The sequence below is a fragment of the Schistocerca nitens genome, chromosome 10 (genome assembly GCF_023898315.1).
Source record: "Schistocerca nitens isolate TAMUIC-IGC-003100 chromosome 10, iqSchNite1.1, whole genome shotgun sequence".
Lineage (NCBI taxonomy): Eukaryota > Metazoa > Arthropoda > Insecta > Orthoptera > Acrididae > Schistocerca > Schistocerca nitens.
In genome coordinates this window covers 55,911,087-55,926,625 of record NC_064623.1, presented here as the reverse complement: position 1 = coordinate 55,926,625, position 15,539 = coordinate 55,911,087, and the positions used below count along the sequence as shown (strand labels likewise).

General features: G+C 36.8%; 2 protein-coding genes across 2 annotated transcripts in view; one reads left to right on the top strand and one right to left on the bottom strand.

Annotated features, from left to right (window-relative positions):
• Window positions 1-212: 212 nt before the first annotated feature.
• Window positions 213-2,853, bottom strand: LOC126210500 (probable 39S ribosomal protein L49, mitochondrial). Its single transcript, XM_049939744.1, has 4 exons — window positions 2,701-2,853; window positions 2,339-2,522; window positions 1,531-1,658; window positions 213-785 (listed from the first exon to the last, which is right to left on the bottom strand). The coding sequence occupies exons 1-4, from the start codon at window positions 2,824-2,826 to the stop codon at window positions 639-641; spliced, it is 585 nt and encodes a 194-aa protein (XP_049795701.1). The 5' UTR covers window positions 2,827-2,853; the 3' UTR covers window positions 213-638.
• A 39-nt stretch (window positions 2,854-2,892) lies between these two features.
• LOC126209861 (mucin-17) overlaps window positions 2,893-15,539 on the top strand; it is a 154,312-nt gene continuing 141,665 nt past the window's right edge. The window contains exons 1-3 of the mRNA XM_049938987.1: window positions 2,893-2,954; window positions 6,344-6,557; window positions 14,760-15,083. Coding sequence (XP_049794944.1) covers window positions 6,372-6,557; window positions 14,760-15,083 — 510 coding nt within the window. The 5' untranslated portion in view covers window positions 2,893-2,954; window positions 6,344-6,371. The remainder of the gene's footprint in view (window positions 2,955-6,343; window positions 6,558-14,759; window positions 15,084-15,539) is intronic.

Sequence of the window (15,539 nt, the reverse complement as noted above, 5' to 3'; positions counted from 1 at the left end):
CAGTTTGCTACTCTCTCTCTCTCTCTCTCTCTCTCTCTCTCTCTCTCTCTCTCTCTCACCCCACACCCCCCCACCCCCATCTTTCTGTTCCCCATTATCCTATAAAACAGTATATGTCATGACCTTTAAAGATTAAGATCTGCTTTTATACAAACATGAATATTTATTATCAAATATCACAACACCATACATTTATTACAAATTAGTCACATTTTATTCCCATTTAGGATTGTTTCTACCTGCTAAACATCAATTGTGTAATAGTTTTCAAAAAGTTACGTAGTAATATCTCATTTACAATTCAAAAACTTTTTTTTTTCCATTATACCCAAAAACTGTGTGTCAAAAGCTATTGAGCACAAAAAAAGTTTTGTTAAATCATTTTAATCTGAATTACTTTACTAGTAGCTTGGATTATATAGCTCCATCTTTATTTACAAATTTGCCTCATGGAATTATGACAGGATACAAATGTCTAGATTTCTGTGTTAGAATTTATGCATGATGTACTGCAAACTTCAGTCCACAATGTATACTGAACTCATAATTAAAATCACCCTTCCAATGTTATTCATGCATGGATGAAATCAAATGTACAAAATTACTTGAATCATGTTGTTTTCTATTTACACTACACACTAGAAGCCCTTTTGATAAAGCCACTGCTCCACAGGTAAATAAACATCTCCTTTGACTTTTATTAAGCAGCAGACCTCATGGACCATTGTAACAACAGGTTTCTTTACAACAGATTCCAGATGCTCTCTCAATTCACGTTCCATCAGCTGAAACAGGATATAAACAGTCATGAACATAAAATTAATGTTGTTCCTATGCAATATTAATAACGTAACTAATCAAAGGCATAAAGCAATTATTAATAAAAGATGTATGCAATGAAATAATGGTTTCTTGTTCTTTCCACAAACCATCAAACTAAATAATAAAATAGGTTTTGTAAAAAAAAGAGAGAGAGAGAGAGAGAGAGAGAGATTAAAAAAGGACTTTTTTTATATGTGTGTCTACAGTTCCTGCTGTATTTTAACAGCTCTTGCACCAAATATACTGGTATTAGTTTTAAAAAACTTGCATTACACATCAAAATATTTCTTGTAATGTAAACACAAGAAAGACATACGAAATCATGCTAAATGTATAGTTATTCAACAGATCTACAACTTTAAACAGCATGTATCCTATGTGAACTAAGTTTGCCTTTGGAAAAAAAAAAAAAAAAACAGTGGATTGCGATTAAAAATTTTCGATCCTAGGACAAACAGCAATCCTGTTTGTCACACAGTAGGTATGTGAAGAGAAAATTCCCTCTGGCTGCTACTTTCACCCATAAACTCTTTTTACACAGTACAGGAATGTAATACAAGCATTATTAACGGAAGAACTGAATTTTACATAAAATACTACTGCGCTTAACATTTGTTATGGTACAAAGTACAACAATGACTTATGTCAGATGTAAAACAATTAAAAATATTTATACTTGTCAGTGAATAAAATACAACAGATACATACCCATATGTCACCTTGGATATTGCGAACTACAGTTATACGCCGCTGTCCTCTGAATTTAATATTCAGATACACTGGCAGCATGTAGTTCTTATTCCGTTTTACAAAATATGGTAGTGATAAAGCAGCATCTAAACAAAAAGTCATATTAGACCAACTGACAAGGTTCAATGTATACCACAAATGAAAAAAATTGTTTATAATTCAGAGTTCATCCGACAACATAAGTACACCATTCTGTTACAAAACAGTTAGAGGCCTATGTCACTGCTACAACCATCTGGTGCATTACTGCATCTCTGTTGACGAAAACTAAACTACTGATACTCTTCTGACTGGACAGTGACAAAAAATGTAAAAATGCACATATTTCTCGTTTGTTGTTTTTGTGCAAGTAAAAGTAAATATTTACATTTCGAATTATCTAGCAGAAACTTAAATAATTATATGCGATACACAGAACATTGCTGCAGCGTTATAACGAAGTACACGAACGTTACTGACTGACAGCCGAAACATTTCACATTTCAGTCAAATCCGATCTTTTATTGAATCAATGACACAGAATAAGAAGCCTGCTTTTGCTGTCAAGTAGCATACACAGATCACACAGATTGAGCTCGCTTTATATTTTATAGTAATCATGGCGCTTTGTACAAAAGCAGTTTTCGAAAAATGGTTACCACACTGTTATATTGTAACATTTCTTCGCGTCAAACAGTCGACTGATCACATTTGCCGTACGCTTTCTATTATCATTCCTAAAATACGTATGTCACAGATCCTTGCTTGGCTCTGTATTAAAATTTACCTGAAGGTGGTTTCCAGCCAGATGGATAATCTGCCTTCGGCTTTGGCTGCGGTACAACTTTTGGCCCCAAAAGTCTTTCTACCCATTGCCATTCCTCGGGTGAGCTGGAGATTTCAAAGCCCGTATACAATTCCTTGGGGCCTTCCTCGGAACTAGATCTATACGAGGAATTTCTAGACAAGACCTACGAAATAAGAATTTTTTTCCACAAAACATGCCTCTGCGTTAATCCAAGTTAAATCTGAGATGTCTTAACATATTTATGACACTTGTATCGATGATCAATCTGTAATTCATATGTAAATATAGAAATATTATTGTATTTAAAACATAAAGGCTTCGGAAAGAAAGTAATATATTACCATGCGAAGGGAGGGTAACGTTTTAAGACGACTGACATCTCGATAAAGACCATAATGACCGCACAAACACGAGTTTGGCGTAAATAGCGTAGTACAGCTCCTTATACCCACTCTGAGGGCTGCCATATTCGTGTTAGGGGTGTTACGCTTAGCGTCGTCATTCTTTTTGCTTTAGTCCAACATGGATGTAGGGCGCAAGTGCACAGTGCAGCATCGTACGCGCTAATGTTTCGTTTAAATCCCCTAAATCTCAAGTAATACATTGATTTTTGTGTTTATTGTGAACTTTAGTCTAGCATGCGGATTAAAATCATCCGACAGAGTGTGTAACTTTATGTAGTACAGTGAAATTCTTGATAATATATGTCTCTCGCAAGCTACGTGATTTTCTTCGCATAGGTGGCGCTAAATAACATGAAACAGGGAAGGTGATAGCGGTGTGTGTTCCCTATGCCTATATTTCAAAACGTTTTTTCGTGAAGTATATGAAATAGGCACTTGAATTTTAATGTTTCGAATGCAAAAAGAGGTATGTACATTCTACTGAAATGAACAATTTGAGACTTCGCAGCAGTGAAATGCACGAAAACATACTTCAAAAATTAGTGAAATTCGGGACTTTGCGTTCGTGTTTTGTTTGTCAATTAGTAAAGTTTTTGTGTTGCCTTACCCTTTAAGGTGTCTTTGTCATTGACTACTTGTCCTGCAGAAGTAAAGCTTGGATCATTATGAAACAATAAAACTAAATTAAAAAGTTGTACATTATTAACGATTAGTTGCTTGACGAATTGCCCTGCATGCATATTTAGCACTTTCGTAATTGTAATGCGGAAACGTAGTGGCTTGACAATAAACAGTAGTATGTATGGACGACCATTTTTTTTTTTTAAATTGTTAATACGGAAAATTTATAAAACCGTCGAATGAAACAGTAGGAAATCCCTCTGGCTGTTCTTCGCGCGGGTATAATATCTTTTTACAATTTTTTTAGAATATAATTTACAGACTTATCATATCTTTCTTCCGTCACATAATTTGTCTCCTTCTGTTTAATGTCGTGGCTATCCGAAACGCTAATGTTCCCATAAAAATTATGGTTTTCTAAAAGTGCCCTGTACAGTAATTGCAAATTATTGTAAATCTTGTCATCTCGCTTGCTCGGTGTCCTATTTCTTCTGAAGTTTGGCGTTTCGGAATATTAGCTGTGTGAGAAACAGCTGCTTAGTTAAAACTGTAGATATTTTTATTTTTCTCGTCATTGGACCTGAGAATGTCATTTAACCTATTTATTCTTGCACTGATACTGTTTTGGCGATTAATTGTATGCATGCAATATTATAGTAGTAGTTGCATTTTCTGCAGTAATGTAGCTTGGTTTTTCTGCAGTTTGACAGAAACCCAGCAACTTTTTTTCTAGTTGAGCTTCATTTAAAATCCTGAATTGGCTAAACTTTTTTTCAGACTTAGTTGTAATATTACTTTTAAGCTTTTAATATTCAAAGTATTTCCAGGTATCATATTTTTCTTTTTCATATTTTGTAGGCCAGCCAATATGCTACTATGTTGTGCATATATAGACAGACCTCTTTGACAAACATTATGTAGTGAGAAAGCAAAACCAAAAGGGGAACTGTGCACATCCATATTTATAATAATAAATTAAAAATTTGAAAACACATATGGTAGTTTAAAAACACTCAGCCATGTTTGGAGCCCTTTCTAGACTCAGAAACTTGTTGTGAATTCTAACAACATATGAGAGTAGTGCAGTGTCATTGAAATGTATCAGGTAATGTATGTATAATCTACCATTATTATGTATGGAAGCCACCAAGAATTTAGTTAAATGAAGCCTTTAACTTCAGAATTTTTTCGCAGATGCTGCCAAAAGGATCTTTCTGGAAAATTTTGTTTTATGATAAGAGGTTACCCTTGCACTATTTACTGTCATGTAGCTCCCATTATGATTAATTATGATTCAGTACTGCCAAACATAAATTATAGATGTTCTTTCTATGTATTAGGAATTAATCTATGCATCCATCCTATCATGCAGACTCTTTGTTTTGTATGTTACAGATATTTTATGTAAACTCCTGTGCAGAAATGTTAATGGCTCAAAGCAGTGAACCTCTTCTCAAATATTCCCATACAACTCCAAGTTGGAACTTGAATTCTTTGGTTCATGGGTCAGCTTGCGTATACTATCTCCCCTTTAATATTTGAGACTGTGCTAGCTCAAAAATCCTCACCTTTGTCATTATTAAATCAATGTTTCATTTGTGTTAAAGAGGGAATCAGTTTCTTCACAAATGTGTCCCTTTTAATACAACTATTGAAATTGTGGAATAATAAAACCACAGAGAAAAATTTATTTCCATGAAAATGCTCTTTTATCAAACCTGGCTTAACAACTGTAGCTGTTATGTAAATACGTTTACATGTTCAGCATGGTGAATGTAGTCTTCAATTGTGTACTACATAGGCTTACCGCAGGAGTGATGTGTGCTCCTAAAATACATCATGCATTCTGTATGTATGAATATTTGACAAACGTTGGGCTGTCATCTTGGTTTACATATTCTGATCTTATAAAATCCAAAAGCTTCCCTTCTTTCTTGAAATGAGTATATTATGTGTTCAGTGTAACTTATATGATAAAAGCAACACAAGTGTTCTTTCATGTTGACGAAGAATTATTTTTTCCTTGTCCTAGTAATGATTGTCATCTTCAGAGCTTCCTATACAACAGTTAAGATAATGTGTATACAAGCAACATTGTTCCCCAAGTACTGACGTTTGGTTCTTTAGAAAGCCAGAATTCAAAACTAGTGTTGTGTAAGAGTATTTATATTGAGGTGCTCCCACTTAATATTCTCCATCAATTCCCTTCATGATCTTTGTAACTGTTTAGTTTTGTGCCTTGACCCCAAACTATAACAAAATTCATTCTAGTAGCTTTCTTAATTGTTGTGATGGTTCGTGTGCTTACAGACTACCACTCTCCACCCTTCTTAAGCATTTTGATATAATAATTTGGAACTATTGTCAGCTGTTCACTAAAGTTACTCTAGAAGAATAATGAGCTTGTACATTGCAGGCAGTTTCCCAGGAATTGCATCAGTTAATGTAATATTAAAGATTACGTTTTTCTCTTTTTGTAGGTCACTTAATTACCCAGCCTTTTGCAGCAGAACAGAACCAGTGACAGTTAGTAAATGATAGTGTTCTTGTCTATGTCCCCTTAAAGACCAACGCTTTGTCTCACACACTTGTGACAATAGCTGAACAGGGGTCGCTTAACAGCTTGGTGAGTCGTGTAGCAGCAGAGATCTTGTACTCCAACTGTAGCTATAAGGCAGTCGTGTGACACAGCAATATAAGTTTTAATGTTTTCAGTAGTGCCTTGACACACCCATAATTCATGTACATGTGAGGTATAGGTTCAGTACATCAGTTTAAGATTGCTTTCATATTATGTAAGAAAACTTTGGTATAATGGATCCACTTACACAGGGTTTTCCTGTCATTGAAACAGATGCTTATTTGCGGAGTAACTGTGTCGATTCAGAGCTGAAAAATATGTGTTCACTTCATTGTATGTGCCTGATATGATTACTCAAGATTGTTCACACTGTTTCAGGTGTCTATGCTAATGACTGACAGGGGAGATGGCAGCACGTGAAAAAAAGCCAGCTGCAAGCAAACAGTTGGGAAACCGTAGAGATGCTGACAGTAGCAAAACTTCGTTGACAGTTTCGACTATAAAGAAATTTAATAGTTTGGCTGATGCAAAGAAGGATCTGCTGAAGCTATCGGAGGATGTAGCTTCAGCCACAAAGAAACCAATACCTGGAGTAAGCATGTCATTATTGTGAATAACTCTTGCAGATTTATGTTTTGGTATCTTACATAGCTAAGCTTAAGTATATAAAACAAGTCAAAATGCACATCCAGTAATGCAAGAAGTGGAAAAGTTTCTGAAATCTGGTTTTTTTTTTTCCACTCAAAAACTGTCATTTGCAATAAAGCTCTGTGGAGACTTTCTTGGGTTCCTGATTAGTTATAAGTACATTTATTTTGTTAATTACTAGAAATTGCAGATTTATGCACTGAAAAAAGTTTAGCTAATAATCTTCTGTTTCATTGGACGTCTTACGTCATCACCATCTCCTCCTGCACGTTTTAGGCTTTGCCTGTTACTACATCGACTTAGAGAGATTAGTCCAAGTCCTTCCATCTGGCTTTGGGTCTCTTCATCCTGTCGGTTTGTATTTGTAAAGTATTTTTTGAAGTCTGTCATGTATGTTGCTACATGCCTGAAAAGTCTCATTTCCATACTCCGGATTTTTAGTGGTCCTTTTTTTTTTGTTGTTGTTGTTGTTGGTGTTGTTTAGTTTTCGCTTCTGTACATTACATCTAGGAATGACTGTGTTTCGTAAAATTTCTGAATTCTCTCTTTTCTTACTTTTCTTTGCAAGGTTCATGTAGTACTACCATTAAGTTAAAATTTTTTCTATGTTCAAAAAAATTTCATCTTTATGTGATACATTGCATCCCAAGTGTTTAAATTTACTTTCTGTCCTATTTTCCCATTTGGATCTAATTTTGTTTCTTCCATAAAAACTATTGCCTTTTTTTTTTTTTTTTTTTTTTAAATCAGGTGTCTGTAAGTTGCATGAAGATCAGATCCTTTGTAGTTAAGATACTGCTCTTAGTAGGTTATTCTCACTGTTAGTAATTATTACTCAGCCATCTGCTGATGACATTGTCAGTATGTAGTCTGGTTTTCAAAGTTGAAAGAGTAAGACGTTAGTTCATTTATCATTTTCAAAAAAAATTGCTTTATGTAGATCTTAATTAAAAAGCATGGGTGATAAACTGCATCCTCAGTAAACCTAGGTTCATACTCTCTCTGTTTTGATTATTTTTGCCTGCAGTAGATATCTGACTCTTCATACATACTTTTTATAACATTTAATAAATTTTTAGGTAAACCTCAGTTGTTAAGTTCCTGGAAGAGCATGCTCTTTTAATGTGTCTTACTATTTTCCAAAAGATTACATACTGACACATGATTGATACAAAAGTGTCCAAGCGGTATATGTATAGGTACTGATTTTTTGGGATAAAAAAAGACTCCCAGGAGAACATCTTGATAATCTAGCAAAGGTTTTAGACTGTGATGTTTTTAATTACTTAGGAGATAACTGTTGTATCTTACTTTATTAATGTAATTCCATTTTAGAACACATGGCGGTGGCAGAGACTAAATGTCAAAAGAATGTAGTAAGGGACGAGTGAGATAAGGAGAGAAACAATACAAATTGCCTAAGGAAAAATATTGATAGCTGTATAAGATGAACTTCATCTCACTCTTACAATATTTACTTCGCTCCTTAGGTGGTATTATTCTGCAACATATTTGAATTTAGTCAGTTAAAGAATTGTACGAACGTAATTTGTAGTTTGGCATTGGTAGAAAGTGGGAGAAAAAATATGCAAGCAGATGGTGAAAGGTTGTTCTAGGCAATGCTAATTAGAGGTATTGTGTAAGTTTTGAAAAGTCTGAAAGCCTGTGTGGCAGTGGAGTTTTTGGGGAAGAAAACAAAAGCTCAATGAGACAAATATGTGATAGGTAGCAAAAGACAGAAAACAGTGAGGAGAAATTGGCAAATAAGAATAATTGAGGGAGCAAATGCCTGAGATGTGAGGGGATGTGTTGAAAGGCAGAACACACAGAAACAGAATGAAACACAACAAAGGGCAAGGGGGATGAAATTGGAAGGAAATAACAAAGTTAAATGGTACAGTTACAGTTAATACTTGAGAAGTTGGAATAATATAGAAAGATTATAAGATAAATCGGAAAATTACTAAGAAAAGAGTGAAAATGAAATTTAATCAGATGAAAAGTTAGTCAGTAAAACCCAGAGAGATAAGTAGGCAGGTGGCATAGAAAATGATGGAGAATGATAAGTTAATATTTGGTGCTCTATTTGTATCCTATTTAAGTAATTTTATTATGCATTGATTCAAAGTTGTGAAGCTCTCTTTAATATCTAGTGAAAAGTATAATTTCGATCAGAAATAAACTGGTATTCATGACATTTCTTTATCTCTTTCATATCCACTTGTTTTTTAGTATTAAGTTAATGCCCAGTTTGCTATGGAATATGTAAGTATAAAAGCAATTTAAAAATGGTGTAGAGTACTGAGCTGTCGTTAGCTTACTTGCCGATTAAACATTAGTGTTGACTTTGACCCATAGAGTGTGAGTAGGAGTGTAAAATATTTGCTGTTAAAGTATGCTATCTCAATAAAGGTCTTCAGTAGTTGACTGAAGGCCTGATGATGAAGATGTGCTTTGGAATTTGAAATTACTAGTAAAATATAATATTGTATGCCAGGAAATATAGTTGTCATTCTAAGCTTTCGATTCTACAGTGTACGTACATAGTTTTGGCAGCACTTTAACAGATGTGATGTAAATTGTACCAAAAGGAAAATTCAACCAAGAAAGCTGTTAAATTACAGTTGGCTGTGGCTGACCAGTATGCTTCTGAATGAGGTGAAATTCCTAGTTCTACTGACAGGAACACTTAAATGAACATCCATTCATTTATATTTGTTCACCATTCTTCTTTCTTGTCTAATTACATTATACTGTATGTGTGTTATATATTTTAATTAATTGTCATATAACCACTAATTAAGAATAAAGACAATTTTTATTAAAAATTGTAATTCAATGTTTATTAATTAATATTTCCATTTGTTAAGATGTATAAAGAATTTAAATAAAAGAAAAAAGAAGTGTTCCTACAAAAACTTGTACAATATACACTCGGCTACAGACAACTACATTGTTGCTCCACATTGTTTAGTATTTAATACAGGTAAACATTCAAACAATCCATAAAGTATTTTTTTTTTAGAATTGCATTGTAATGCTTTAGGAAATTGATCGCCATCACTGATCTTCAAATCCTGTAAGTGAGGAGGGCAGAGCAGTCTGTTAGGTCCCCTAGTTTCGTAAATATCTCATATCATTGTACATCAGACTCATGTAGGAGCATAAATTCCCAAAATTCAAACTAAAAAGATCAGCGATGTGAGTAGACAAAATAGATTAGAAGGGACTTCAGGCAGTAAGACTGTCTTCTACTCCCTTCAGTGGATTACCAACTGTACCTCAGAAACTGATAGGTGAAGGTGGTACAGAGAACCATTTTAATAAATTCAGTTAATGTCAGTTTAAAATTATATTCTGTAAAAACTTGTATTATGTACATGATGTCCCAGAAAAATGCCAACAACGCTTACGATGTTGTGTAGAAAGGCACACTGACCAGTTTTCAAGAAGGAACCTGAATCCAGAAACCCATAGCTTTGGCACTAAAAAGTGATGAATTCTGAGATGATTTGCATTCCACATTACGTCAATAAATGCAACTTAAGTAGTACATTGACCAGTTTACATTACAAACGAGCTGTTTACCTCCTACGTCAGTGCTGAGCCTCGAGCACATGAGCTAGTACGTGCTGTTGTCTTTGAAGTATTTCAATTGCTTCATAAACTCCAGTGATAAGGTGCACCACTGATGTTACTGGGCTGCAGTGCAACATGCTCTTTATAGATGTCAGATCTGCCGTCCTGCTGGTCGTGGAACTGGTCCACATCTACCAGTCAATCAGCTGGGATGTGGTTCCACACACCCACATGAGAGGGTGCTGGAGCTCAGTTGTGTTGCAGCCGCTTGTCCACCCGAACATTTAGTCGCACTACATCCAATAGGGTAGGTAAAACGTCTTTAATAAATGTGAAATAGATTGGTCCTGTTAATCTGTTTGGCAGTAGATATTGCCCAATGATATTGGTCAACAATTATCCAAGCCAGATGTTAATACTGACCCTGTGTTGGTAATTTTATATCACTTGTGCACCCGGATTTTCACCCACCCAAATTTACATGTTGTGCAAGTTTAAAATGCCCCTTCACATGGGAATAGCGTGAAGCTCAGGATTGTGGGTGCAGTGTGCATTGTTGTAAATACCACTGTGCAAACTGTACCCTTTGTGGATAGTCATTCTCCCGCAGTGACTGGACTGTGTGCAGATGGTATGGCTGGAGCCAGTGTTCATGGGTATCGTGCCACACAGCACTTTTACCCATGTGCAGTGCTTGTGCCACATGCCAACTGCTGGAGGCTGGGTTCTCTTCAAACATTGTCAGCATGTGCTCCTCCAACTGTAGTGTTCAAGAAGTGTGGACAACCCGCATCATGTTTCAACACCTACCACAGGGCAACAGTAGACTGGGGATAGTATTCGCAAGTGCCCAGCACAAAGTGCTACTACTTTGCTGTACATCGGACACACCTCATGCAGAAAATACTTTCGTGCAACTTTCCGGCTTGTCTGAGGTGACAGCGAATGTGAAATGAAATAGGGTATATCTGTTTGGAAAACATTCTGCGTACAACCTTGCAGTAGAAGTAACTCTCCCATTGCTGTTCTCTGTGCCCTATGCAGACACCATGTCAAACATTTCCACAGCTTTGTACTGGTACATGTCGTGTTGATGTTAACGTTACTGCACTGGCAGACCACACAACGTCTGCAGTAGGATGCACACAAGGGCTGTGTGGAGGAAGGTAGCGCATGCATAGGAATGTTATTAGGTCCAGGTCATCCATTTGCAGTACATAGATGCTAAAGGGTTGCATACCTTCTGTATTTAGGCAGTAAAGCAAATTGGAACAAACTGTCACAACCATTCATTCTTATACTTTCATGCTCTCCAGCATCCAAGCCATTTGTTTCTGGATATGGGTTCCTTCTTGCAAACCAATCAGTTTGTGTGTGTGTGTGTGTGTGTGTGTGTGTGTGTGTGTGTGTGTGTGTGTTTTCAAACGTACACTAGCTAATAAAAAAAATAAGTTTCGGTGAATAGGAACTTTTGCGTTAATTTTAATATAAAATTGTAATAAAGTTATAAATTACTGGCTTATGGAAAGGACTAGATGTAGAGAATTTGAGAAAGATTTGAAATTGAACAAGGACAGGTGAACACTGTGAACAAAAGGAACCATAACTGAAGAAAGAATGAGGAATGAGTAACAAGTGGGGACCCAAAAAAGGAAAGTATTTAAGTGGGAACAAGATTGACCTAAAGAGAGAGGGAATGACTGCTATTCAGAAGTCTTTCCTCGGTCCTTTCATTCAGTTTAGTGAACCATTCCTTTGGAACTGTTCCCCATCTCTAGTTCCATCCTCTGGGAATTCTAATTCAGTGTTTATTAATATTTCCATTTGTTAATATGTATAAAGAATTTAAATAAAAGAAAAAAGAAGTGTTCCTTCAAAAACTTGTACACCATATACTCCGCTACAGACAACTACATTGTTGCTCCACATTCTTTGATACTTAATACAGGTTAGATTGAGGAGAACATTCCTTTTGTGAAGGGAAACCAAGATGAAAGGGTAGGTGTCAGAGAGAGCAATAGATTGAAGACAGTACACTGGTAAGCACTGTGCCAGCTTCAATGTAGAACTGATAGAGCCAACTGAGAAGAGTAGGTGGCTTTGGGAGGAAGAGTGGAAAGAATACTGCAGCTAAGATGTTGGAGGGTTATGGAAATAAAGATGATGATAAGGAACTGAGCAAATAATGACATTTTACCACTAGGAAAAAAGCAGTGCAATGAACACACATTTGTTTGTAAAAGTATATAGTTTAACATGTTGCTCTCCTTCCGATGTAAGATTTATCAAGACTAGGATTTATTAAGTAACTAGTAGAGGGTGGGTATTTAAAACTGTTGTACAGCAGGAATGATTGGGGCATTCTTTGGAACTGACTTAAATTTATCGAAATTAGGGTACAGTGCATCAAACATTTTAAATAGATTTATCATTCATTTAAAACTCATGTACGTGGACTAAATTTCAGTCAGATATAAACAAAATCTTGTAGTTTAAGAATATATGATGTGGCAGAGTAATATGTAAGAATTACAGACTGATATGAATTTCAGTTAGGTCGTTGTCCCAGAGGACACTTCAGTTTCAACGATAGAAGCCTTGGGAGTTGTTAGACGAGGAGATTAGGAAGGTGCTAGTAGGTGGTGTGGGAAGCATATCAGGGTGTTCTTGTTGCTTCCTAGGTTGGCCATACAAATCACAGTTAGTCTTTGTCCTTGCCACTTAGCCGCCTCTACATTCCTTAGTCCAAGTATTCTTCTCCAGCTAGTCCCAACACTCGTCTCATCCCTGAGCTTGTCAGGCAGTCTCAGTAGTGGTCTTCCTCTCCATCTGTTGCCCTTGATGTCCCTCCACGACTTGCCTGTTATCTGGTCTTTTTGATGCATTATATACTCGTACCATGTCAGTCTCATCTCTCTAGTCACAGCCACAATGGCCAGCATTTTGCACAACTCCTGCAATTCGTGGTTTTTTTCTCTAGTGGTCTCCATCGTTGCCCAAAAATCTGTCTTGGAACAGCATTCTCAAATGTCAGGAGTTTCCTATCTTTTGTGTCAGTCCAGGTCTCTGCTCTGTATAGGATGACAGTTTGAATTCCTCTCCTGTAGAACCTAAACTTTGTGGATCCCAATAGAAGCGAGGACTTAAGCAGATTTCAAAGTGCAGACCTTGATCTCTTTCCTGCCTGCATTTTAGGGCTTGACTTGAGAAAACCTTAGCCTTGTCAATTTACATATTAAAGCATTAGAGGCCTGGTTGGTACAGGGTTGTGATAAGCAGGGCAGGGAAGATAGCTGCTACTGAGTTTTTTGGACGTGATAGAGGTATTTGCTGGAGTGTGCGAATAGGGTGCTGCACAGGAGATTAGTTTGTGGACAATTTGTGGGAGAGGAAAATCAGAAAATGGTGGTTCGTATAAATGTCGAGGGATTTGGTGTTGGAGGAGATTTGGTTTTTTGGTCAATGAAACACAATTTTATTCTAGAGCCAATTTGCAAATAAATCAAGACTAGAAAAAGACTGGTTTAGTTCATATTTATTAAATCTGAGGCTCAAATCCTGGCTCCCACATCTTTGCACTCTCAGTTTTTATAGTTTTAAGATTCCTTACATGCTTAAATGTGTTTTTAATGCAGTCACCGTGTTATTGATTTACATTTTTTGCATTAATTTGCATGTACTCTTCACTTTAAGAGTGTTAAGTGTCTTTTATTTTTATTGGTTATTATAGGTGGTAGGTTGCATCAAACCAGTCTAAGACTGATGACTTCAAAAAGATTAAGAAAAAAGTGTTATGGAAGGAGTAAAGGTAACAATTCACTGTGTAGTTGAGGCATTGAGTCATCAATAAGTGCACAAACCAGAATGAGAATAAGGCTGAGTTTTCATATGAATCCTTCTGAGCTAACAAAATACGTATTCACTTGCGTGGCTACATTATGCCGACACAGCAACTTAACTGGGTTTAGGGGTTTTATCGAGGGGACCGAGCAAGTGGGGGGGGGGGGGGGGGGAGGGCAGGAAGCAGGAGGGAGGATAGGAGATGGGGAGGGAGGAACAGAAAGTGCACAGTATGTTAATGTGGCACCAGTAAGGTCACTCTGGGAAGGCTAGATGGAGCTGTGCGCATTGCTTGATGATGTTGAGGGATGGTCTGAATGGAGAAGATAGAATGGAGAAAAATGCAGATACTGGAGAGGATAGTGCGAGTGTAGAATGAACAAAGTGGGGTGGCGAAGAGGTTGGTTTGGGACAGGACTAACAGGGTTGACACCAGGAGGATTTTGGGATACAACAGTGTATTACGATACACAATTTGGTGGAGCTGGCGTTGGGGGAAAGGATCCAGATATGTATTCTGTTAGCTCTGCAGCATGATTTATCCAAAAAATCAGTAACATTCTCAGTCTCGTTTCTGTCATTATTGACATCCCTTTGATCAACTATATGGTGCGTTGGTATTTCTTTCCTTCCGTTGTTTATATTCCCTCAAAGTTTTTTGAAATAGATTTTTGTGTTGCAGTAATCAGAACATGCTCTTCTTTTAATTAGCTTTTACTTGTTTCAGGCATTTGTACGGCGGAGGAAAAACTCTGTCGCCTCTGTTGCAGCTTCGGAGCCAGGGGTCGGAACATTGAATTCAAAGAATTTGCTGACAAGTTCTTCGAAGATTAACCCCAGGGTAGTTGCTAAGAAATCTGGCATTGGTGGCAATAAGATCACGCGAATTCGTGCTGACTCTCTGGTGACCAATGGTGTTACCTATAAATCGCCGTATGGGACGCGATCTGATTCCAAAGGGCTGCGTAGTGGAAAGCGTCGAGATGGGAAAGGACTTATAGAATTTGGCGAACGGCCACTCGAATACAGTCTCAAGAAACGACGCATAACGGTAGGTCTGAAATTGTGTGTAACATTTCTTCTTCTTCTTCTTCCTCACCACCACTTAATGGTGTAGGCTAAATGTCTGCTTCCATATTTCCCCAGGTCTTTCAATATTTCCTCCTTTTGTGGCTTATAGAACCTTACCTGTTTTGCAATCTATCTTCATTCATTCTGTTAATATGTTCTTTGTATTTTCTTCTGTAATCATGCACTTTGCCCCCAGCATTACAGATAGTAAGTTCTGGTCTCACCTCTCCATGTGTGTTCTGTGTAACCTTGAGCATTCTTTAACTTTCCTTAAAAATCTTGTGTGCAGTTCTCAATCTAGTAGTCAGTGTCACTGCTGCTTTCTGATCGCGGAGTCCGGGATTTGATTCTTGGTTGGGTCAGAGATTTTGGGACTGGGTGTTTGTGTTATCAGAATCATTACATTCCATCTTCATCACAAAGACACCCAAGTCGC